The 27,081-nt window shown below is 39.4% G+C and overlaps 1 protein-coding gene across 7 annotated transcripts in view; it reads right to left on the bottom strand.

The window, feature by feature from the left end:
- Positions 1 to 521: 521 nt before the first annotated feature.
- Positions 522 to 27,081, bottom strand: part of MORF4L1 (mortality factor 4 like 1) — a 38,285-nt gene continuing 11,725 nt past the window's right edge. For 3 of the 7 annotated variants that reach the window (XM_030577548.1, XM_030577546.1, XM_030577552.1), the window contains 12 exons: positions 24,983 to 25,050; positions 22,726 to 22,752; positions 22,227 to 22,313; positions 21,311 to 21,391; positions 17,392 to 17,454; positions 13,109 to 13,134; positions 12,387 to 12,475; positions 11,220 to 11,321; positions 8,019 to 8,107; positions 5,142 to 5,314; positions 4,716 to 4,800; positions 524 to 1,211 (listed from right to left, as the gene is read on the bottom strand). In XM_030577548.1, coding sequence (XP_030433408.1) covers positions 1,127 to 1,211; positions 4,716 to 4,800; positions 5,142 to 5,314; positions 8,019 to 8,107; positions 11,220 to 11,321; positions 12,387 to 12,475; positions 13,109 to 13,134; positions 17,392 to 17,454; positions 21,311 to 21,391; positions 22,227 to 22,313; positions 22,726 to 22,752; positions 24,983 to 25,050 — 975 coding nt within the window. In that variant the 3' untranslated portion in view covers positions 524 to 1,126. Of the gene's footprint in view, positions 1,212 to 4,715; positions 4,801 to 5,141; positions 5,315 to 8,018; positions 8,108 to 11,219; positions 11,322 to 12,386; positions 12,476 to 13,108; positions 13,135 to 17,391; positions 17,455 to 21,310; positions 21,392 to 22,226; positions 22,314 to 22,725; positions 22,753 to 24,982; positions 25,051 to 27,081 lie in introns of all 7 variants that reach the window. The other 4 variants (XM_030577553.1, XM_030577550.1, XM_030577549.1 and 1 more) reach the window with 4 other exon arrangements.

Genomic DNA, 27,081 nt, shown 5'->3' with positions numbered 1-27,081 from the left:
GACTTCTGATGCTTCTTTACCACTGGAAAATGGTGTTTATTGAACAAGAGACACTGGGGCTTTTTGAGAAAAATATGCTCATCTTACTCCACATTTTATCTGCCCAGGGTCACAGTCCTGTGAATGTCCGGTTTCTGCTGCCTGAATGTGTTGGGAGGGGCCGGGAAGTGGTCTGTTTTCAAAGTGTTTAATCAGTTTCAAAACACTGTTTCTAATGAGCTCTTTTACAGCTTTGTTGCTGTTTCATGCAGTTTAATTTCTTTATTCATAGAAGTCAGGAGTAGCAGAGTGCTGGATCCTATTGATTTCAGTTAGGAGTAAGGAATGCTGAAGGCAGCTCAGAAACAGCACCTCCAAATTACAATTAAAAAATCACAAATTCACACTTTACTCATATTTTCAGGATACTGCAGATTTAACTATGACAACACGATTTGATTTATGACTTCTGAGTGCTAGATCATGTGAAAATACTCCAACATATGAAGCAGGACACAGGTCAGTTAAAAAGTCAAAATAGGTGATTTTTGAAATAAAAAAGTTTATTTGAAGACTTGTAAAATAGCTCCTTGAAAGACCAACATTTCCAGAACACCAAGATACAATAATGCATTTTTCCATTATGTTAGAATACAAAAATCACAATCATTCAACTCTCTAGGCAAGGAATGAATTTACGGATTAACAAATGCTACACTTCAAACACCAAGAAAGTGAGTGGGCTTGAAAGTCAGACTAATTAGTAGCATGTAAGTTAGGACATCACAACCCCTGTGGCATACTTGTCATCACTAAGGAATAATGCAGGTTAGATAAGAGTTTAGTGTCAAAACAATGAACCTATAAACTTTAAGGAGCTCAGACAACGAAATAATATGCTAATTGCATTTCTTGCTACATCCCACTTATGGGGTCCCAAAGCCTTTTTAGGCTTCTGTTTCAGAACAAAAGAAAAAAAACTTTAGAACTTACCAATGTCAGTTCAGTTTTAACATCCTTTATTCACTTTAAATTTACATAATCTGTGCAAGAGACATGTGCAATGGAAGGACAAAGAACAAAACGTAGAAATGGACAGCACTGTTACAGAGATCCAAGCATTACTTCACTATACAACAGCATGCCGTTATACTGCTTTCCGATGGTATTCGGGAGGGGCTACTTCATAATCACTGGCACTAAACAATGTGGAAGCATTCTTCGCTAAATACCTGTGAAAGAAACATACAAATGCAGAAATTAAAATACCCTGTTGCTCAGGTCATTATCTCAAGATTTAAGTTCTAGTGAACATAAACTTATTTCACTGCTTGGAATTGGATTCCAGCATCTGCTGTTGAAAATCTAACCTTAGTCTTTGAACAGCCCAGAGAAATACTGAGTTTAATTCTTAACACGTGTCAGACGTTGTACTAATGAAATCCTACAAAGTGCCTCACTCGGAATTCCAAGCAGTAAAATACTGTCAGACAAATTTGACTACAGCCAAGTGTTGCCACAAGACCTCCAACAGGTTGAAATACAATATGAAATATGAGGTTCAGCTTCCTATCAAATGTTTGTCCTTTCTGGATGTCTGCCAGTCATTCAAGTAGGCAGGTAAGAAGTATACTACTGTTTTGTACTAACAAATGTGGCTCTTAACAGGTGCTAGGTGAAGCTTTATAACTAGGGCCCTACCAAATTCAGTTGTGAAAAACACGTCATGGACCGTGAAATCTGGTCTCCCCCTGTTAAATCTGGTCTGTGCTTTTTACCCCATGAGATACAGGTTTCATGGGGGAGACCAGTGTCTCAAATTGGGGGTCCTGACCCAAAAAGGAGTTGCAGGGAAGGGTCGCAACGTTATTTTAAGGGGGTTGTAGTATTGCCAGTCTTACTTCTGGGCTGCCTTGAGAGCTGGGCGGCTAGAGAGCAGAGGCTGTTGGTTAGATGCCCAGCTCTGAAGGCAGCACAGCCACCAGCAGTAGTGCAGAACTAAGGGTGGCAATACTATACAATCCCATCCTCCCTTCTGTGCTGCTACTGGCGGTGGCGCTGCCTTCAGGGCTGGGCTCCAGCCAGCTGTCACCGCTCTCCAGCTCTGAAGGCAGTGCCACCGCCAGCAGCAGTGCAGAAGGAAGGGTAGCAGTACCACAACCCCCCCTACAATAACCTTGTGACCCTCCCCACAACTCTTTTTTGGGTCAGGATCCTTACAAATTACAACGCCGTGACATTTCAGATTTAAATAGCTGAAGTCATGAAACTTACAATTAAAAAAAATCGTATGACCATGAAATCGACCAAAATGGACCATGAATTTGGTAAGGCCCTATTTATAACCAGGGCTAGTAGAATATGGCATTCTACAAACCAAGTGCTGCACAGTGATACTCAGGCCTTCTTTATAGGGCAGAATCAGGTTTCCTCCCTAACCACATGCTTTTACATTTCAAATGGTGATATTCTTAGGGTTCTATGAGGCCTCCTGTGAGAATCACTAATTTAATCACCTACTGCACTTCATTTAACAACACATTTTCCAACATTATGGATTAGCTACCAATGGCTTTTACATTAGTCTGTCTTTCACCTATGAAATTAAGTCCGTTTTCTATTCTTCACAATAGTGTTAAAGAAATAATTGCTTTATTGAAGGAATAAAGAGAAAGCAACAGAATGCGGTGGTAAAAAGACACTATACGCACACACAGGTAGTTAGCACAGAGAGAAAATGATGGTATGCCTCTGGAGTATTAATGCACAAGGCCAAGCAATTTCAAACAAAGTATTTACATTGCCTACAAGACTGTCTGACATTTCCCTTCAATACTGGAAAGTATGACAATCGTCCTTGTGCATTTACTGGGGATTATAAGCATAGATGTGACACCATGACAACTGAAGAATTAACCATGCATCCAGAGTTCTAAAGCATAAACCATAACTAGAGGAAGTCCTCTTAAATTTGAGAAGTGCAGAGGATTCTTTCATCATTAAAAACTTCAAAATCAGATTATACATTTTAGAAATGTAGAGGACTAATTCTGTAGCGTAGTCAGTTCCTCCCCTAACAGAGCATGAACTTCCAGCTCCATTACAGCAGATCAACTTTCCACTTTTAGATTTCATATTTAAGTCCTATAGTAAGATAGAGTAAAACTTTAAAAAGCACCTAACTGACTTGAGAGCTTAAGTGCCTCAAAGTGATATTAAACACATGGGATCGAGTTGCAAACCCAGTCTGTTGCCTTGCACATATTTCAGGAAAGGCAGATCAACGAGTTCTAAAATGTATCAAGAAACAAATGGCTTAAGCTTGGCCTTTCGATGAGCTGAAAGACGGTCTCACAGCTCAGCTACTTGACTGGGATTAGCTCCCAGCTCTGCCACAAACTGAGAGACTTTGGATGAATCATTTAACATATTTTGGCCTCTGCTCCCTGTCTGTAAAAGGGGATAATGCTCCTCCCCCCCCACCTTTGTCTGGACTGTCTACTTGGATAAGCTCTTCAGGGCAGGGACTGGCTCTTATTGCACGTATGTAGAATTGGGTGCCAATCTTGACAGGGGCTTCCACACACTTGACTAAAATATAATGATGCAAAAAAAAAAAAAAAAGAAAGATGTTTTTCATTAAGACAATAGAGGACAGTTTTTGAAACTCCTGATGGAATTGCTCTGATTTAGCAGTTTGCAGCCGCACACGCAAGAACAAAAATGGATCTTTTTCCTACCCAAATGGTTTGTTTGATTTTTCCTTCTAAAACTGCAGTGTACTTCAGATCAGACGACATGTCAAATCCATGGGGAAAAAAAACCAAATGCTGAAACTGGGATTGTTTTTGGTTTAATTGGATTGTGAGTTGATTGTTGGTTAGTTTTTTTGCTTATAGCTTGTTGCTTTTTTTTTGGATTGGCTCCCAGCAAGCAGGGGCAGGTGCGCATCTGTGCGTGCATGCGCCAGGGGTGCACAGCAGGCCCACCACAGTCCCAGACTGCATGCCCGGGGGGGAGAAATCTAGTCAGAGTGTTGAGTTCTTCGGGACTGGCTTGATTTTTGGCTTATTGTGAAAGTCAGGGTGCTTATTTACCACGTGAAAGTTGGCAACTGTGCTTCAGATGTCAAAGAACTTTACTGAATGTTAGTAATGACAGAAAAATTCAACTGCAAAACCCCATGCATTTCACCTCTGTTATGTGCCTTCAATGGAAATACACACTTCTCTATAACCAGGAACAATTTTTTAGTATGCCAAGAGCTAAAGAGTTCCAAAGCAATTTCTAGTACAAGACCTCTCATACCAACTCTGTTGCTACAAAGGGATGACTAACTGCAATATTAACCAAGCAACCTTTTTTCAATTTGTTTAGTTAGTGCAGAAAAATTTAAGCTGCTTTAGGTAAATATAGGTCCTGAACCTTGAAATCTTTAACAAGTTACTCTTCAGTAAAATGCACAATAGGTTGTGATACTAACTATGCAGAACTGACCACCACCACAAAACTGCAAGAAAGGCTGTTGAGACCAAAGTGCTTGCTCTGGATTAGTGTTGCAGATTAACTGACATGCATTGTCAATAATCAAAATACTGTCATAAAAAGAATTAGAATAAAAAAGGATCAGGTCACAGTTGTATAAACAAACATGCTTAACGTTAAGCATATACGCAGGATCAGGGCTTTAGTGTTTTTAAAAAACCTTCAACACAAACAAGAAATGCTGAACTTACTTCAAGAAATCATGCAAGTAGTTTAACAACAAAGCCAGGCTCTTCTCATCAAGAGGGGTGTAGGCAAGCATAGCTCCAATTCGTACTGTTTAAAGAAAAGCATATATGACATTGTTTTTCATGACAACCTTAACCATACATGAGTATAAGTCCAAGATCCATATGACATGATCACTAACTTCAGAATCCCATTCTTAACTACGCAAGCTTGTCTAAACAACTTAGTTTTAAAAACTTCCATTCTGAGTAGATGATTTGTGGTTTTGAACATTTCATGTAAATGACCAAAGGATAGAACTGAGTAATTTGTTTAGACATTTTACTCTGATTCAATATCTTATTCCAATTATTAACAGGACAGCAAAGAAGCTGGAGCAATATAACCATTTGTCCCCTTTTATGGTAGAATCAAGATGCCAAACTTACCAAATAATCGCAGTAGGTGTGGTGCACCATAGACTTGGGACATAGGCGCATCGGGATGATCTGCTAAGATTTCAGCATACTGTGGCCTCTCAAATTTGTACAGCAGTTGAGTCCCCAACATTACATTGAAGTACTCTTTTATTCCAGCAACAACTTCATTAACAGCATATTCTCTGGCACACAGAAAGGAAAAGTAAACTATTAAAAATTTAAATAAAACCAAACGCAAACACCAGGGCTGTGGTTTTCTGGGGTAGTCGTGCACTTGACTTTTAGAACTCTGAAGAGCCAATATTCATGAGAGATGGTCCAGAGAAACATGCACAGATCTAGCGGTTCTGCTTTTTAAACACGAGGTATTCTGGCTCAACATGAAGACATGCTTCAAGCCTATTTAGTTCTAAGAAAAAGTGACTAAAAGCAAAATTTCTGCCTGCCCACCTGCACGTGATACTTATCCAAACATGTCTAAAGCGGCACATTCAAAGTAAGATGAAAAGGCAATTTCTTAGTCTTGGAAGATACACTAGTCAGTTCTATGCCACACACCTCACAGGCGCCAACTTCTGCTCCCGCTGGTGGGTGATTGACCCCCCTTTTCCCCTGGCCCCACCCCCTCCCTGCCACTATTTCAACTCCTTCCCCAAAATGTCAAGGTTACTGCTTTTAACTTTAGATTTCTATAATATCAGCAAAGACCACAAGCCTTTCACATCCAATAGATAACATTTAACATTTGGGGAAAGTGCTGTGCCCTGCATAGGAGTAAGGATGGAAAAAGATGTACCATCTGGAGAAAAAATTTCTCTTCCACTCATATCTTATTTCCACAGGGTTCATCCACCATAGCAAATCCATTAAACCAAACTATTCTCCAGACATTTTGCAAGAAGTCTGATATAATACCCAAACAAGATGCCAGGACATATCAGGAACAGGATGCCATGATATAAATCAGTGTTTCATCCTCATCTGGAATACTAGTCACCCAATCTCAAAAATGATATTGTAGAATTAAAGGCGTTTTCAGAAAAGGATAAGGAGAACAATTAGGAACGTGAAGACTCATTGACGAGATTGAAGGACTGATTGTTTATTGTGGTTTGCGATTGGGAGCGTCTGTTTTCCCTATTTTATATAGTTCTGTTACATTCCCTCTTACGTCTACTTTCAAAGATAAACAAAGGGGATTTGATGAAACTGAAAGATGGCAAATTCAAAGCTGATAAAAGGAAACACTTGTGCAATTTACTTAGTTAGACTGGAATTCATTGCCTCATGATGTAATGGAGGCAAAGGCACTGGCCCATTCACTTGGAACACAAGCATACCCAACATTCTAGCAGTTCATACCAAGAAAAAAATCTTTCAGGTCTTAAACTAATCACTAAGAGATTGGTTTAAGTAAGAACTTCACAGAGGGTACATTAGCGTTCATCTGCATGCTGCAGGGTTTCTTGCATCTTCCTCTAAACTAAAGCAGCCGGTACCGGCCGTTGAGAGAGACAGGATACTAGACTAGATGGATCCCAGTTCTAATCCCCATGTTTCTATTCCCACTGACATCACATGGGTGTTTATTACAATGGACATTAGATCAGGCCTGGATTTGGGAGGATCCTGTAGGAGCCCTTACAAGATGCACAATGACGACAGTAAGAGACTGTGCAGCTTCTTAGAAGGGCTCCTCCTCCGGGCCTCAAAGTGCATGAAAGCGCATTTCAGTTGTGTCCAGCCCTAGAAAAATCCTCTAAAAAAACTAAGTTTAAACGATTAAGATTGCACAATTAAGCACTCAGAAGTCCAAAAGTGTAAGCTAGGGTCTTGCAGGAAACGTAAACAGTGTATTGTGCGCACACACACAGGGGGCAAAGCTAAACAGGGTGTTACAAGGGAAACACCAATCCCCCTTAGCTATACTCAGACCCACTCCAACTGTAACAACTGATTATACATAGACATGCAAGCCCAATTTTCAAAAGTGTCAACCTAGATTTTGGCATATACAGGAGCACAAGATTAGTCTCCTTTACGAACAGCACTTAGCAACTGGACCTTGTGTTACATATACCAATAGAAGGAGAGAGAAACAAGCAGGTACATTTACACTGCAGGTTTCTTTGAAAATTCCAGCCTGACACTTTGGTAGCACATAAGTTATTTATTTCTTTATTCAGGTTCAGTTCTTGATATGCACTTCAAGTACTAAACTACTGTTTGTATTTTTAACAATTTCTGGGGTCGCTGTGAGATTGGGAGATGTTTGGATCAAACTGAACTCCAGGTTATATTTCAGCTTTCATTTTAATTGTAACCGTCAGTCGCCTTCATTTGGGGATTAGAATGTTCCTTTTGGGCTAGGGACTGGTCACATAGGTGAATGATTATAAATGAGAGTCAGAACCATCAGGCGCAACTGACTTGACTACCCAAATCTAAAAGGACGGGGCTGGAACTCCTTGGTCTAAGCCCATAGCTGGAGAGCTGCAGTTTGACCACCTGACCACAGATAAAGGACTAAGGGTGGGTCTGTGAGGGGGAAGTCATCCACCACCAGATACCAGAAGACTGAGACAGAAAGAGGAAGGCAGCAAGGGTGGTCTACCTTCTTAAGGATGCTGAACAAACCCAAGGCTGACAAGAGCAGGGATATCAAATCAGGTGGATCGCGTCCAGAGGTTTGCGGTTTTCCAAAGATCTATAACATTTTAGTGCTGTTCCACAGTAAATGTCTGTGGTTAAGAAATTCCTGTGCTAAACTGGGCCCAGGATTGTGGTCCATTTACAAGGAAGTGGTGCCCATCAAGGAAGGAGGACTGGGACAGTCTGTAACAGTCAACAGCAGAAAGCTATGTCTTTTAAAATGCCATTACTTACTTATTATCAGTGTTTCCTCGTGATTTCTTGTAGCTTGCGTAATCCTCTAAAATTGAGTCAACGTTCTTCTTGGCAGGAAGATAAAAGAGCTATGAAAATCAAAGAATAAATAGATTAATACAAACAGTCTAATTTGCAGAATGTGTGTGTCTGCATACTGGTTTTAAAGTACTGACAACTACAGCGAAGACCTTTGTAGAAAAGAATTTTTCTAGAACATTCAGCTGGTAAGAGAATTTGTAACTAAGATTTTACTTGACCATGACAGTATTAAATCACAGCTAACCCTTCCATCATGTTTGCCCCTTCCCTTTTTGCATGTTGTATGCTTTTCAAAAATAGTATTTTACTGTTCAACTAAGCAGAGCTCCTCAGAATCTATAATATGCAGCAATAAATTTTAGAACACCAGCAAACAAATCCCTATGTGATCTAGCTGATGTAGGTAGGAATTACAGAACTCCTCCCATCCAGGGACAAGATGGAGCACCACAATATCTTTATGCATCAAACCTAGCCCACTATTTTAAATTTTCATCTTAAATATTCTATTCTAAATCTAACAGCCGATAGCACTGCATTACACAGAGTCCAGATTCTTTTCTTAGCTCCCTACAGATATCAAGAGCTCATCATTTCTTGATCACCCTCTGCCAAGATCTGCTTGCTGACAGCAGACGTATTTCAGACACCACTGACTATACCTTGTATGTCTGTAAGTTGTAATGCCTGCAGGTGGAATGTCTATCTAAAGAGGGCATCACACAACTGTACCAGAGCACAGAGAAGCAGAGGAGTTGATTATTATTATTCAAATGCATGTGCCATTAAGGATTTTAGCTTCTATGTTTAACGCTGTATATAGAAGCCATTATATATACACAAGCCATAATTAAACTGTATATTAATGGACCTGCTTTTCACTTCTGATACATAAGCTCAAATACAAATCTTTTGTCACATCTATATTCAATGATCCAATTCCTTTCACAAGAGCATTCCAGTCTGAGGGGATTCAGAAACTGATGTTCCGAGAACTGGAATAAGTACTGTACTGAATACCACTACCGAAGTACATTTGCAGAGTTGCATGGGGAAGTGTCCACAGCCTTATGTCAGATTCAAGTCAAGGCTACCGATCTCTTGCTTTTAAAAGATGATCACATTTTTTAAAGGAAGTAGTTGTGGTAGACTTACGGGCTTCAAATGGGGGATGGGGAGGATTGCTTGCGTGAAGATTCCAGGAAAAAAGTAAATTATGATCTACAACAATTCATTAAGGTTTTTAATTGAAAAGAGAATTGCATTTTAGTTTATTACAGAAGCAGGACAAGCAGAGTTTAATTTAGCTAAATTAATCTAGCAAGAAGCCTTGTTTTGAATTCAAATCATGCTGGAAAGCAGGAGACAGGAACACAAGAAAATTTTCACAGAGCCTCGGTGCAACTTGGAAAGTTTTGTTTTGAAACTACATCATGCTTGCACAAAAACTGATTATGTCAGAACCTAGTTGTAGGCAGCCTAGTGGTTAGCTATGGGCAGAGTGCTGGGTCCCATGCCAGCCAGGGCTCAGAACCAGAAAATCAGGAACCTCGAGTCAGATACCAGGAATCAAGCAGAGCCAGGAAGCTAGGAGACAAGCAGGTAGTGCTGGGTGAGCAATCTGAAGCAGGGTGGAGCTCAGTTATACAGAAGACTTGCTGTTCTTCCTTTTTGGCTCAAATAGGGGGAGGCAATCCAATGGAGGAGCTCCTGTGTTCCACCAACCGGGCCCAGGCTGGAGCGCCCTATCTGAGTGGGGCTTCAAGGAGTCCCAGTTCTAGCTCATGCTGGTAAGCTATCAGGTGGAGGGTTGGAGTATGAGTCACCCACCAGGAGCCCTGCAGACCCAAGTTCGAGATCCACTCTAGGCTTTGGCATTCTCTCAATGCCTTTCCTATCCTGAAGGTGAAGCATAGGATTGGAAACAGCCCCCAGCACACATGGCAGAACCAAGTAACTACTAGCCCATTCCTGGCAGATCTTTGTCTCACCTGTTCTTAAAAAACCTCCAATGAGGGAGATTCCACAACCTCCTTAGGCTTATCTATTCCAGTGTTTAACTGCCTGACAATTAGGAAGTTTTTCCTAATGTCCAACCTAAATCTCCCTTGCTGCAATTTAAGCCCATTGCTTCTTGTCCTATCCTCAGAGGTTAAGGAGAACAATTCTTCTCCCTCCTCCTTGTAATGACCATTTAGTCCCCTCTCGGTCTTCTCTTTTCCAGACTAAGCAAACCCAATTTTTTCCAATCTTCCCTCATAGGTCATGTTTTCTAGACCTTTAATCATTTTTGTTGCTCTTCTCTGAACTTTCTCCAATTTGTCCACGTCCTTCCTGAAATGTGGTGCCCAGAACTGGACACAATACTCCAGCTGAGGCCTAATCAGCGGGAGTAGAGCGGAAGAATTACTTCGTGTCTTGCTTACAACGCTCCTGCTAATACAGCCCAGAATGATGTTCACTTTTTTGCAACAGTGTTACACTGTTGACTCTAATTTAGCTTGTGGTCCACTATGACTCCCAGATCCCTTTCCGCAGTACTCCTTCCTAGGCAGTCATTTTCCATTTTGAATGTGTGCAACTGATTGTTCCTTACTGAGTGGAGTACTTTGCCTTTGTCCTTATTGAATTTCATCCTAGTTACTTCAGACCATTTCTCCAGTTTTGAATTCTAATCCTATCCTCCAAAGCACTTGCAACCCCTCCCAACTTGGTATCATCTAGAAACTTTTTAAGTGTACTCTATGCCACTATCTAAATAATTGACGAGGATATGGAGCATGTCAATGTCTATATAAAATGTTGCTATGGACCAGCTAAAATGAGTATCAAAAGGCCAACAAAGAGCCACAGGCAACATCATGAGTTTAAAAGGGCAAGATGACATTTTAGTTTATGCCTGCCTGGCTTAAGGAAGCTCTAGGGTGTGCTCCAGACAACATGTAACTCTACTGAACATCACAGGTGACCTGTGGGAAGAAACCAGCTAGTACCTGCAACCCAGTCAACTAAGCCTCGAGGAGACATAATACCAAGTATACCTTGAAAAACAGACCAACACATTCCCCCAGCTGGAAAGAGCAGAAGTTCCAAACTGTCAGTTGAAGTCAGTATACATGCTTATAGATAAAAGGATAATTTTCACGACGTGAGGGTTACCTGTTTTTGCCTGGTGATCAAATCCCAGTCATCAACAAGCCATGGTTTGAGCTCTTCTGGAATTTTTACCTTTACTTCAACTCTGTTCATAAATGTTTCTTCCTGAAGAATCAAGGAAAAATGGTCATCCTGCTTTGGTGGTCATACCCAGACCGTCTCAATTTTCCAAAATGTAGCCATTACATAAGTCTATCAAAAGATTCAAGACTGCAGCTGCTATTGTTACCTCAGAATCTTCTGAAGTGACAGACAGTTCAACTCTTGCTAGAATTTTACTGTATTTCAGCTGTTAAACAAAGATATCCTTATGGCAGCACTTTAAGTCTAAGATACGAACCTTACAAAACCAGGTGAGCTTTTGCACTTGGGAGCATTACTTCTCCTTTCTGTTATATTACATATTCGTTAATTCATGCTAACACCACCACTTTGTTGAATAGGGAACACAGTCAATACTAACAGATCATAAACCAGTTTAAGTTGTTATATTACTATGCAACTTCACTTCTACTTACAAATGCCTTCATGCTGTGCTGATGGCTCAGTGGCACCTGTGATTAGACTCACATCTGATGGTCTTTAAATGCTATTCAGTAGATCTATTGACACATTAAGTGTTTCCCTCCAACCAAAACAAGTTTTTCATTTAAGACTACTTAAATATCAGAACTTATGAAAATAGATTTTTAAAAAAATAAAACTGCTGATGTTTGCAGCTGTGGCACTTAAGAACTATTTCATTATCTCTGAAATACTTAAGAGGATGCATCAACTAAAGCAGTACTTTGAGATGGAAAGAACTAAAACTCAAAGCTCTCACATTTCAGTCTGAAAGCTGCTCACAACTATAGCACATTAACTCGTGGCATTTTCCTCCATATACTTATCTTTTTTACCAAAAGTACAATGATAGCTTGGAATGCTAGGTCTGAAAATTCTGTATTAAACTGGGATAGGAAGCTAACTCAGGTAAATACATTACTCGGAATATTTTCCCCCTGCTTAAATTACTGACATACTTGGCATGCATTGTGACCAAAAAGATAAAGCAGATCAAAGCTGCAGATTTCAAACAACAACTTTTTAAAAAAAACAGTAATCAAGATAAACCATTCATTCAATCTGTTGCAGCTAAATGGAGGGTTAATACAGAGTTAAAATACATACACTTTCAACTGTGGGATCTACTCGAGCCCTTTTCTTCCTAGGAGGCTGGGGAGTCTCGCTGGTACTGCTGCCTTCCCCAATTCCAGGAGCTACACACACAAAAACAGCTATTATTTTGTTTGCAGATGCATTTTACATCTGCACTAACAATACTTTTTCTACCGACATTTTCACTAAAGGACTTGCTTGACTATACGCAGGTCTCAAACTGCAGATGAATTCATTGTTTTCAATTAAAAATCATTTACCCTCCTGAAACATCCCCTACATTGATAACGTGGACACAAAGATTACAGGTTACAACACAATGTATGTCCTATTGCAGACGCACTCTTACATTTTCACATCCCCACTATATTACAGCATCTGAGCCTGCACAATATTCCATTCTGAAAGAGTACCCAACACCTGTGTAATCCAAGAAAGAATGATTCGACTGCAGAACTGTTACATGCAAACATTTGGTGTTGTTTTTAATTTGTAAGCAGTCCTGACCCTGACAGACATTTTCATTTGCATGTTTTTAATGCTTCCACCTGGTTAACAGCCTAAAAACTGAGACGAACGTTACTTCATAAATTTAGTTGGGCAGATCGTCAACCAAATAAATGATCATAGACCCACTTTAATTAGAATAGCAATTTACATCAGAGGAGTCTGTCCCAGTAGATCTTCCATTGTGTACTGAATAAACTATAACTTATGAATAAAAATATGCTTACTCTTCTGTTTGTTCTTTTTTGTTTTCCTGCAAAAAATGGAAAAATACATTATTTCAAGCCTTAAGGTACCATTAGAAATAAGTCTGAATTTTTGGGGACACCTATACACAAAGATCTCCAAAAAGTATTTAAAAAAGTCAGTCAAGAGGCAACTTGACCCAGTAAACCCAGGACAATGAACAAAAGCCCACCAACGCACTTGACTATATAGCAAGTAGAAACTAACAGCATAAAGGAAGGTAGAGGTTGTCACTAAGGCACTGTCATTTACTTTCTCCAATATAAATATAAAAGGTGCAACCAATAAGGTTAATGGCAACAAATTCTAAACTGATCAAAGCTATTAGTGGCATGCTCTTAGCAACAGTGTTAATCCTATGCCATCTTTTACCATTTAATAGAACATTTACAAGACCGTTTTGATTGGAATGGTAGTATAAAAGTAGATTATACAGGTGGGGATATTTTTAAAAAAACACAATGCATGACTAACTTATGGAATTCTCTGACACAAGATATAGGCCAAGAACTATTCATATTCAGAACAGATACTGACATTTATATCAATATCTAGTGTGCTGTGCAGAGGTGATACTTCAAAGTTATCTTGGATAATGTGCATATCTTGGGTAACTAAATAAGATTTGTAGTTAGGCAATACCTGAAATACTGAAACTGGCTATCATAAGATCAGTGGTGTGAAAGGAATCCAGCTTGATAGGGAGGTTTATAAATTAGCTAAATCTCACTCTAATCTTAGGTAAAATTGGCATGTTTTAGTACTATCACCACAGAGGCAGGACGAGAAGAAATTTCAGTAAATGGCAACGTCAGAATGATAAAGACGTATGAAGCTAGTATGGATTGTCCTTCACATCTGCATCATGACTAGCAAGAACAATTCACTAGCATACTCACCACCACAGATACTGTTCAGCACCTGCTCTACTCCATGTACCTTTTCATGTTTCTAATCTAAGGCAGTTCTTTAGACTGTTCTCTAAACCCACTACACTTCTGTATTCAGCATAAAAATATGAAAAGCTGTTCTCAACTGTACAGAGAAATCATTTCCATGAACACCTAGAGAACCTAAGCTGATTACTTTAAATGAAAACATGGAAACCCTCTTCAACTACTTTCCTTAACATTAACAAATGCAGAATTAGCCTAAAATCCAAAATCAATCACATACAAGCACAATTGTTTTCTAGGATATAGACAACTGCCTGTGTTACATATGCATCTGCTAGGCCAGGTCACTGGTTCAAGTTGTCTGGATACAGTCTTAAATAAGACCTTATCCATAATTCTGTCACATTCATATTTGCCTATCATCTTCAAGGGCAGATTTCTAATATTAATACCATGATTTAGACCAGATAATTTTTGTTCTGTCACCCAAATCTAGTTTGTCATAAGCATTTGGGCCATGTTCTTTATAATGTTATGACTAACAAATAGGCTCCCATACACTAAATCATGTTTTGATTTTGTTCCACACTGTAAGAGTGAACCTTCAGAAATTCACTGCAGAGTCAGGTCAGGTTTCATTCTATTCATATTTTAAACACCAGTAAGTCAATGTACACATACAGAACCTTTTTTCACACAGGAGCCTCCAGTTACACTGTTTTACGGCCCAATCCAACGTTCACTAAAGTCCAGCTAGCAATACATCAGGCCACCAGTGAAACAGCATGTGCACTGGGTTTTCCAACCAGCTTCCGAACTCTTACCCTGTATGTGACTAGGCACTAGCTGGGTAACAAAGAGGACAAGTGGAGGCACCACAGAAGTGGTGGGGGTTAGGGAAGAAGAGACATTATAAGTTACATTTTATGCACCCCATGTAGGGGGAAAAAAGTATCAGTGTATTGCAGAGGTCAATGAGGAGGGTAAAGGCAATGGATCGCTTCACTTCCCACTGAAATGCAGCCACAAACAGGGTGGAATAGCTGTCATGCTATATCAGTGATAGTACTCAGTTTGTGTGGAGAGGAGAGGAGATGAGAAGAGAAATATAGAAAAAAAAAGAGAAGCCTACCCAAGACTACAAGTTAAGATCTCCTCTTGAAATAGGTTAAAAATAGTTTGTTAGTAATGGGTAGATTTAAAAAAAATAGCTGTTATTTCAGTTTTCTGTGACAGCCAATCTTCTGATATAGTCATATATATTAGAAGGCAACACTAAATATTGTTATATATAGTAACTGACCCAAGACACCTTAGTAAAAGATTTATTTATTATGAACAGAAGTACCTCAAAGTTGTGACCACAGCGGTGGAGGAATAGGCTCAATCCCACTGATGAAGCAGCACTGACATTTACTCAGTATCTTTCATCCTGAAGGATCCCAAAGTATTTTACAAGCTACTTAGATAGAACAAACTTCACCTACCACTGAAATGCAAACCTCTGAGCCTGAACATGGCAGTAATTTAACAGCATTACAATTCAGTACAGGAAGTGATCTCACCGCAACCAAAAAGACTGAAAGGTAAATGCCATTTTAGCAACTGTCCAGAAAGTAATGGGGTTCTAGAGCCTTTTAGTGATGGCTGGTTTTAAACTGAAGTCAATGTTTTAAGATGCAGAATTTTAATGGGAATGTTCTAATCTAGCAGTGGGCAAGCGAGTTTGAATGGCTCCTCTTCCAGAACTCAACCACATCTTGATAAACAGAAAAAACAAAGCAAGATTTCAATTACAAACACTCAACATTAAAATAGTTTCACTTCACAGTATAGTGCTGTGCTCCCATTCTGCCAGTGGAACACATTATGTCACTTGGCAACAAGATGACTTGCCAGCGAGTCAGCTCAGAAATGCCAACTTTCAAACAACTTGAAGTGTGCATGCTGAGAATTGCTTCGGAGCACGTGAGCTTTCAGAACAAAGAACTGATACATGACCACAGCTCCGTGTTAAAAGGAAGTCAGAGTAACTCCGCCTTTTTAAATTCAGCACACAAGTTCTTGCTGTAGCATTAGGCAATATGAAAGTTAAAGCTGGAAATTAACTTCACATCTTAGAGACCTGAGTTTATTATTCATACAGCTTTATCTCATTTTGCCAAAGGTGGACACCTGAAACATACACATGTGTTTCAAAGGATAGGTGGAGCCTGATGACTGCATGCTCTATCAAAGGGAGAAAAATGCAAACAAATTCCAATTCCCAGGTTACTAAAGTTGTCAATGCAGTTGCCTTGGTAGCACTTCTGACCAGAACCCTAGCAAATCATGCTAAAAGGAACCACAAGACTTCCCTTTCCTGACTTCTCGGACAGCTTTGACACTGGCTCATGTGTTCTGATTCCCTAAAAGTACAGCATGTCTTTCTTCACATATTCCAAAGCACTAGCTGCCTTTTGCCTGCCTGCTAGCTGTTCTACGTGAAAACGTCTGTAGCTAGGTCAGCCATGTCAGAAGGGTACAACCCCTGAGTCGTCCAGTGCCAGCAGCCAGATGCCTGAAATTTTGTAGAGAAAAGTACAGGGAAGTTTCTCTAGAAAACATCAACCCTGTCTTTTCTGATAGCCAGCTGTCCTTGCATGGCATTCTTCCCATCAGTAAGAACCAGCATCATAAAACACATTTGTACTATTAATACCATTTGCACATTACAAATCATTGTATTTGGTTAAAAATTACTTAATGCCCTCAGCATACTTTTCCCATATACAAACTATAGCAGGCCACTGAATAAGTATTTTAGATGTTCCCAAACCCATAGTTACATGAGACTCAATCCTTACATTCACAGCACCCATCTATGAGCAAAGGCCAGAACTTAGCCCTACAGATGTCAGTAAGAGTTGTGTCTTTGATTTCAGTGACACCAGGACTTCACCCGTTGGTAAACAGGTAGCAGACCAAGACTAGTCTTCTAAAACCACTAGTTTCTAACACAAAAATAAATCAATGGAAGTCTTAAAGTTAAATGTCTGCAGTTCTTTTAAATGGATGCACTGAATTCTCACTGAAGAGTGTATATCACATAGGTTTGTATACTTTCAATTGGCACAGTGCACTCGCTTAGAAATAGGTAAGAGCTATTAGCCCATACAGACTTAAAAATAATTTTAAGTAGGAGCTGCACTTTATGGAGATGTTGTCAAAGTAAGAGTTACTTCCTCAGTTGTTACCTGTGTAATCACCAGCACCTTACATTATTGCGACTTAAGAGACTTTAAGAGCCTATAAAAGAAATCTACAAAAGCAAGGAAATTTGGATTTCAGGATGAAAATCCTGGTGTGACAATCCATCCTTAACTCACCGTGTCGATATTGTAGGCGTCTCCAAACAGCAAACAGTATGCGCTCCATCTCGTCTGAAAAATCTAGGCACAATGGGGGTTGAGTTAAGGACAGAGTGTCAGACCTGATATTTAGCCTTTAGAGAGAGAATCTATTTAAGCTTCAAAAATTTACCTTTTAGAGGATGTTAAAAACACATTCCACATCCCTGGAGCATGATACACATATTTACACTGTTATTTCCTTTCTAGTATTGTTTGGGTCACTGAGAAGTCAAATTTGTTGTTTGTTTTAATTAAAATTTGTCTCTTTACATTACAGGCATCCTCCAAGGATGCTACAAAAGGTAAATTCCGAGGCCTAAACAGATTGACAGTGTTACCCCTTTAAAAGTGTGGTTAGATTAATTACTCTCCCTCCCCACTAACCACACTATGCACCTGCAATGCCCCTTTATTTTTTAAAATTCCAGTTAAGGTTTCTTTAAAAGAAAAAACTCTTGTTTTAGTAGTACAATTCGAGAGGATATAGTTGCAGTTCTCAGATCCCATCTTCACTTTCTGGCTTAAGTAGTCGCGGACCACTGTTCTGCAAATATCTGCCCTACAGTCCCAGGCAGTGTTGGGATACTATCATAGGTAAAAAGAATGAGGAGTACTTGTGGCACAGAGACTAACAAATTTATTGGGGCATAAGCTTTCATGGGCTAAAACCCACTTCATCAGATGCATGCACGCACACACACAGTACATGAAAAAATGGGTGTTGCCATACCAACTCTAACAAGACTAATCAATTAAGGTGGGCTATTAGCAAGAGAAAAAAACTTGTAGTCATAATAAGGATGGCCCATTTCAAACAGTTGACAAACAGGTGTGAGTAACAGTAGGGGAAAAGTTAGCAAGGGGAAATAGTTTTTACTTTGTGTAATGACCACACTCACCAGCAGCCACACACCAGACAACAAAAACACTAACCCAGAAACCCAGTCTTAGAGTTGGTATGGCAACACCCATTTTTTCATTACATACGTCTCTCTCTCTCTTCCTACTGTATTTTCCACTGCGTGCATCCAACGAAGTGGGTTTTAGCCCACCAAAGCTTATGGCCAAATACATTTGTTAGTCTCTAGGGTGCCACAAGGACTCCTCGTTCTTTTTGCTGATACAGACCAACAGAGCTACCACTCTGAAACCTATCATAGGTAAGTGACTTCTCTTCCTCAGTCCCCATCAGAAGAGGACAGAGTTTCTGCTGTTGAAGGAAGCAGTGGTACATCCAAGCTGCTAATTTAAGAGGAAGCACCAATGGTGCTGACATAAATGAAAGCGTTGGAAGAGCAAGTTCAGTGCAAGAGGCACATGGACCTTAAGCTAAAAGGTTCCTTTAATACCATGAGATTAGGGCCCTACCAAGCTCATGGTCTTGAAAAAACACATCATGTACTGTGAAATCTGGTCTGGTGTACTTTTATCCTGTACTATACAGATTTCATGGGGAGACCAGTGTTTCTCAAATTGAGGGTGCTGACCCAATAGGGAGTTGCAGGGAGGTCACAAGGTTATTTAAGGGTGGCTTGCAGTATTGCCACCCTTACTTCTTGGCAGCCAAAGAGCAGCAGCAGTTGGCCAGGTGCCCTGCCCTGAATGCAGTGCCCTGCCAGCAGAAGCAGCACAGAAGTGAGGGTAGCAATACCATCCTTATTTCTGCACTGCTGCTGGCAGCAGCTCTGCCTTCAGAGCTGGGCTCCTGACTAAGAGCTACTGCTCTCCAGCTGCCCAGCTCTGAAGGCAGGGCTGTTGCCAACAGCAGTGCAGAAGGGTAGCAGTACCGCAACCCCCTACAATAAAACTTTGTGACCAATCCATAACTCCTTTTTGTGACAGGATCCTTACAATTACAACTATGTGACATTTCAGATTTTAACAGCTGAAATCATGAAATTTACAATTTTTAAAATCCTATGTCCATAAATGTACCAAAATGAACTGTGAATTTGGTAGGGCCCTACATGAGATGAATGATAGCATCAAAAGCCAGATCACTATTCCAATGACATCTTCCTTTTTCATGGATTCCTCTTAAAATCTGAAGATCCACCATTGATGAACTGTTCCCCACTCCAAAAATGAGACGCTCTTATCAAGGTTTAGGAGAACAGTTAACCTACCTATGATAGTGTCCCAGCTACCACAGGACATTATCAACCCCAGTTTCTGTTCTAGTGGCAACAGAGGAAGAGACACATCCTCCTCTGAGACTGTTTCAACTGGGAAGCAAAGCCAGGGCTTGAAAATATGGTTTCTAAATTACACAGTAAGATTGAGGCTCTTAAAAAAACCCACACCAGAGTGGTGTTTCTGATGTGCCCTTACAATTAAGAGTGACTGAGAGGATTATGACAGTAACTTTGAATTTCATTGCTTTTCTGAGAGTGTTAAATCTTTAGGGGTAACTCCTGCTCAGCTCACTCTCACAAGCCATCCCAGCAAGTTCACCTGGGACTGCTCACCTGAGTAAGACTAGCAGGATCTGGTCCCTAACATTACCATTAGGGAGTATTCGATACCATGCAAATTGGGGGGAGTCAGAACTCTAATCTCAAAAGCATTGATAAATATATTCATGATTAGTAGTCATAACCCTGTTATGGTCACAGAGCACCACAGAAGCACAACTGTATTCTTACCAACTTTACTGTCCATAGAATCAAGTGCACTAGGCCTTTCAACAGAAACACTAGCTCCTGTCAATTTAAATCTATTATCCTAACTTTTAACAGTGTTACACTAAAAGTGTCTAACACTTTTGATGTCAAAATAGAAGATCCAAAACAGAGATATGTATTTCATAATGCTAAAAAATATCCATAATCATTGAAAGAATGATACAGGACCTAAGAGATTTGAAAAACTGCCATCAAATGCCTTTATTTTTAGAAAATGGTGTCAAAACTTGCCAGCTCTCTTGACAAAGACCAAAAAGCAAATCCAGGTAGGAGCTCAAAGTACCACCTTAGCAATGAATACCTTCAAAAATTAATCAAATCCACTACCTTCTGAAATAAAATATTAAATAATAATACATTGCGGATGAGTCTGGAGCAAATGTTGCCGATTCACTCTAACATTAAGTGACTGGATGTAATTGAGTCTAGATAAGGCCACAATACGAGTCACTAAAACCCTATGGATGGAACTGAAGATCTGTTGACTACTAGTGAAAATACATGTTTTTTCTAACGAACACTTGATCTTGGGTCTGAGTCTCTTAGGCTTACAATTTTAACATGCAAAGCCATTTTCATTTCAGATCCACACATGTTCTTCGCATTAATTTTGCCCAAAGAAACAGAATTGTTAAAAAAAGAACAAAATGCAACCTGTGGTAAATAAGCCAGTGTTTTGTGAATGGCAGAATATCACAAAACTTCATTTGCATCCTAAACCATGCTTTAATAAATACACACCATGAAGGCAATATGCATTTTATTCTTTTGAGCTACATTCCTGTCTTCAAAGATTCTTTATTACTGTTTGGGAGACCAGGGTTGATTCTGCCATTCAATGGGGAATTATCAGTTTCACTAAAATCTACCATGTGAGATATGATGTGCCCTCATAACTTCTGTTCAGTAATTTAAGAGGAATGGTATGTAAAGACTGGAGGAGAGTTTAAAAACGTAAGTGCATCCAGTCATTTACTTTCAGGAACGTGTGGATCCTGCATCAGTGAACAGTGCACTGAAAGAACGTTTTGCTGGATAGATAAGTTTGTCACAACAGAAACACTCCATGTTTATTAACTAATGTTTCTTTGAATTTTAAATGAAGATTTTGCACCTTAAATTTAACCTCTTGAACCGCACAGAAGAGTGCTGCTTAAGATTTAAGTGTAATGACTGACAAGCAAAGATAAATTTTTAAAAAAGCTTCTTACACTTCAACATTTTTCTGTTGCAGACCAGATGTCTTCTTCCCTGGAGCAGCACCTCTCATCTTGCCCTCTGCATATTGTTCCCTTTAAAAACAAAGTTAGCAATAAGATTTTAATGTAAGAGAATGATATTATCTTTTCTAGTCTGTACAAAAAATTAGAGAATTTGTAGTGAATGGGTTTAAAGAAAACAGACACTAAGGAAGATCCTTCATGATACAGGGAGAAAAAAAATCCAACTACTAACAAGATTGAACTTTATTATAGTGCTGACCAACCATTTTTACCTACACATGGACATCCAACTCTTTCCCTCCACCCCAATACTCAGAATTGTGAGAAAAATACACGAGAGCGGCTTCAGAAAGATGCCTACTAGAAATATTTGTATTCCAAGATGTTACTTTTTTCCAGATCAAGACAAAAAAGCATTCATAAGGATCAATACATTTAGACCCATCTTATTAAAAAAAAAATTAGTCTTTGGTAAGACAGCATTACCATTTTACAAGATATTTTAGGTGACTATCACACAACAGATACCATCAACTCAATTACATATATACATATATGTTTTATTTTCAGAATGTAGTTCTGAGATACCAAAAGCAATAGCCTTCATTTAAACCTATTTTACCCTTTTCCTTGCCACTTAAAATTCACATAGATTTTAATCAAAATCTGAAATATCAGGAAGTCAAGGAGTAGCGATCCATTTGGTTGAAAGACTATAAAGATAAGGACAGGTCTATGTTAGAAGTCTGAAGAGGACAGGCACAAAGCAAAACAAATAGGGAAAGAGGACTATATGACTAGCACATTCCTTGAAATCTAAAAAACCCACCTACTCCCCTGGAGATTTATTTCTTGGGCTGAAGCTCTGTAAAAAGGAAATCATGATAAATCACAAAATACTTACTGATTGGCCTTTTGAAGTTCTTTCTGTTTCTGCAGATTCGTGTCCACGTATTTGAGCACTCTGCTTTCTGGAACCCATTCATCCCAGCTGAAAAATTAAACCACCATTCAAAAACACTACATAATTAGATTCTGTTCCCAATAATCAAAGACTTCACAGCATTTGAGACTGAATTTTTGCTTCTGTGGTAAGTCATGAACTGGCACAATTGAAAGTGTAAGTTACCAGATAAAATGCATTCCCACTGATTGAAGCGCTAACCATTTCTCTAAGACAAAGTGAAATGTTCAGTCTTTCCTGCAGAGATTGCCAATTGTGAAACAGATTCCAAATCTTAAAATGTTTAATTTTTTTTTTGAAGTCCTTTTTTTAAAAAAAGGACTAGGCTTACTGTAACATGGGAAATCTGCAGCCATAACTAACTTATGCAGCAAGATAAATGTACTGTATTTTTTCCAACATATTTTATAAGTGAACAAATTCAGCAATAAGATCTTACTGTAAAAAGAAGAGCTCTGATTTCTCTCTGTAAAGGAAACCAAGATGGCATGAACATTTGAAAAATCTAAAGCAAATGATTTAATATAAATGTATGTTGGAGAAATTGCCATTGTAAGCAAGCAAATTCCACTTTGACAAAGAGCAGACAATCTTTCAGCAATTTGACGAATGATTTAAAATTAAAAGCACATTAAAAATGGCCATATAAAATTATGTACACATTTTCCAAATATATCAAGTTGTATGTTTATTTATATAAATGTGTATGTAATATACAGAGCTTTGTAAATAAGAGTTTCTCCACCTTGCATTTCATGGTGAAGTAATGATCTCATTGCAAAAGTTGTTGTCAAGCTTAGAATGCCAACATGGTAAAAACAAGTTCACCATAAGTCTTCAAGATTCTTAAAGGTAAGTTTAGTGTACAAGTATTACAGAAAACAAAAATAAAATACATCCAAACGTACATATAGTAGAGGCTATATATTTAGGATGAGGCCTTGGTGAAGTATGTAAGCAACTTGATCTTTGCTCCCAAAGTTTATGTTGTTGCCAGAAACCCTCAACAGAAGAAAACTGTACAACTGTGAGAGAAAGTATACTATATATGACGTGAAAACGACTTACTACTAAGGCTTGTAAAAAACACAGGAAGCCAAGCAGTTTAAAACTCATGAATTACAGAGAACCATAGCTTAATTATAAAGTCATAAATTAAAAAGCCATACAGTCCCAGTTGTCTAGATGTTGCAGCAATGCCACTTTTAATGTAGATAATTGGAAGCTTGGAAAAGCAAGAAAATAATCAAAGGCAAACAGTTAGTGCAAGTGGAGAAAGACAAGAAAAAGTCGTTTGACACAGTCAATTGCACCCACCACTACCTATTAAATAGAAAAGAATGGATTTTAACTGATCCCTAAGAGTCAGAAGGAATTTAGCAGCAGGCACAAGAGTTCAAGTTCCAACTTGTTACACAGGCATTTACATGAAGACACTCCTGTGGCTGTTCACTGCTTTGGGGGAAGCATTTTTTTTTAAGATATCAGATACCAAAACATGAAGTTTAACCTGGACCTCACTACATGCTGACAAAAAACAAACAATTAAGCCTTGTGTCCCCCACCCGTGCTTTTTTCCAGAGTATATGGGCAGCACTGTTAACACAAACCAAAATGACTCTGAAAACTGCTGTCTCTGAAGGAGACTTCAAATTTGCAGCTTTTCGTATTCCGTCAGCTGCTAAGGAAAAACAAGTATTTACAGCTCCGAGACTCAGTGTCAGGCTGTAGAATATAGTTGAACTGAGCAATAAAACTGAGGGTAGTCTAGTAGTATCCCCCTTTTGAAAATAAAAACACATCACAACCCACAAGCACAATGTGGATGCTGCATCAGGATTGTTTACAGAAAGTTGATGACCAAGAATAGGAACAAGTTTTAATCAATGATGCTGCTCTCAATCCTTGTTGATCACCCAAAAAACTTCACAAGAAATATACTTGCAATTCCAAAAGCAAGATGCTCTCAGACTTTTTAATCTTTGGAGACATGAAAGAGAAGTTTTATTTTACAGAAAGGAAAACTTTGTACAGCTTTAGTACAACCTTCCTTTACCCCCTGACCTCAAGTACGTTGCTACCCAACAGGCAGATGGTACAGTAGAGACTGAATGCCTCACCTATCCTAACTTAGGGCACACACCATCTCATTTACTCTGAGAGCACCTGGCCCCCCCTCCCCCCACCACTAATCCTACTCCCTTTTCCACCACTTGTAGTATTTGGTTACATAATTAGAACAGATGGCATCTTTGACTGGAGAAAGTATTGCTCCACTGTTCAACAAGCAGGGGTTGTCCCATATCCCAATATACAACAAACTTTTTGTTGTATCCTATATCTTCAAGCCTCGAAATCATGAAAACAGTTCTTAAAATGAGTAGGCTGTGCACTGGACTGCTGCGATGAGGCAATCTACTGCCACTTTGAGCTAGTTTGACTATCCAACTGATGCACCAAAGGAAATGTGCCTTTAAAACTAAACAATTACTTGAGCAACATTAGCTTTGTGTTATACCAGGCTTTAAATGGTTAGGCTTTGCTGCAGTAAATTGACTTAAACGCAAGTTAATTTCTGAGCTAATGAAACATCTTCAATTGACTTATGCTTGGGAGTGTCAGTCCATTAAGCTAACACCAGCTTGAGCAATCAATAAAGGAAAATTAGGTCTTGTTTTCAGAGACTTACTACTTACTTTTTATTCCAACCACTGTAATGTATAAAGTATTTCACTTGTTTGTCCTTTATGGCAACCTTTACACACTGAAAGAAAGAAGAAAGTTGGGTTAGCAATAGGATTTGAAAAAAATAGTCTCTGGAAGTCTGGCTAAAAGCTTTCAGTCTAAATACAAAGATTTCTGTGCAAGCCACTGAAGTATTTGGCAGAAATGTCACTACAGAATAGAAACTGCCCAGCAAAAGATACATTATTAGTGGCTTTGTAGTTCAGTTAAATATTTTGTGTGTTATCAGAAGGGCTATATAAACAGAACAATTAACTGATGCTCAGCTACCCAGAGGGTTTTTAACGGCTTAATAACTTCCATTAGGAGGAGGGCAAGAGACAACATGCTGCTGACCAGAAGACACAAGGAGCAGGTCACGTTAATCTCTTCAGTACTCTCTGGAAAGCTAACCAGAAGCCAGGTTTACATAGTGAATGACTCAAGGCTTGTCTTCACTACCTCACTGCGGCAATCGATGCAGCGTGTGTCTATTAAGCTGGTCTAGTGAAAACCCGCTAATTCGATGGCAGAGTGCTCTCAGGTCGACTCCGATACTCCGGTTCCCCAAGAAGAGTAAGGGAAGTCGATGTGAGAGCGTCTCCCGTCAACTCAGCGCAGTGAAAACACTCTGGTAAGTTGACCTAAGTGACCGATTCCAGCTATATTATTCACGTAGATGGAGTAGTGCAACTTAGGTCGACTTACCCCAGTAGTCAAGACAAGCCCTCAGTATCACTGTCCGCATGCATACCCCCATGTCAGTTAGTTACAGGACAGGACTTCTCAAAGTTAAGGAAATAATATTTTGGATTTCTGCATCCACATAGCAAGCTCTACATTCAGCAGTAATGATTTGCAGTAGGTGCTTTTCAGGCTGAAGAATTTCTGAAGAAGTGAAAATAAGCTAAGCTTTGTTATCCTTATACTAGACTGAGGAAACCTAAGAGAAACATTCAAAGCCCTGAATATCTGATCAAGGTGAAGATAAACTGTTATTGTTACACACTTTAGCTAAGTTAGAGTACAGTCTTTCCTCCCCATGAAGGTACTGATGCACTAATCAAGTGCTCTCAATCTTTTTGATAAGCTAAACAGATTGAGCTCTAAGTCTCTCACTGCAAGGCACATTTTCGAATCACTTCGGTGGTTCTTTTCCACTCCCTCTCTCCAATTTTTCAACATCCTTTAATAGTGTTGACATTAGACTTATTCTAATATCGGTCTCAACAATAGAGTATACAGAGGTAAAATTCACCTCCCTACTCCAAATATGTCATTATCCCTGTGTCATAGTATCACACTAGGTTAGTGTGTTGAATTGCTTGGCCACTATGATCCCTAAATTGTTTTCAAAGGACACTGCTTTCCAGGATACAGTTATATATAAATATATATGGAGATATACCTATCTCAGAGCTGGAAGGGACCCCAAAAGGTCATTGAGTCCAGCCCCCTGCCTTCACTAGCAGGGCCAAGTTTCCCCATTTGGTTGGTATGGCCTGCAATCCTTGCTCCTAAACATGACCCTGCATTCGGCTATGTTAAAAACATATTTTGTTTGAATGGGTCCAGGTTACCAAGAAATCCTGAACACTCTGTATGACTGCCCTGTCTTCATCATTTACCACACCACCCATCTTTAGCTACATCCACACAGAGCGAGTATCCTGGTCCCCCACACATACTCACCCGAGCTCAGATGGACTTAGTGAGTATTACTAGCAGTGTAGCTGCAGCGCCATGGGCAGTGGTGACGCCACGTAGCTGTGCTGAGTATGTACCCAGGAGTTTCAGGCAGGTTTGTACTTGGCACAGCTAAGTCATGCCTCTGCTGCTGCACGGGCTACTGTGGCTACACTGTTATTTACACTCCTGCTAGCTCAAGGAGGGCTAGTGAGTGTGCGCACACAACCAGGAGAATCACACCCCTACCTCACAGTAGATTTTGTGTCATCCACAGATTTTATCAGTAGTGATTTTATATTTACTTCCAGATCATTGATGACAAAAATATTAAATAGCATCGAACCTAGTATCAGTCCCCGCAGAACACCTTTAAAACACCTCC

Source organism: Gopherus evgoodei, chromosome 10 (genome assembly GCF_007399415.2).
Source record: "Gopherus evgoodei ecotype Sinaloan lineage chromosome 10, rGopEvg1_v1.p, whole genome shotgun sequence".
Lineage (NCBI taxonomy): Eukaryota > Metazoa > Chordata > Testudines > Testudinidae > Gopherus > Gopherus evgoodei.
This window is presented reverse-complemented; position numbering and strand designations above follow the sequence as displayed.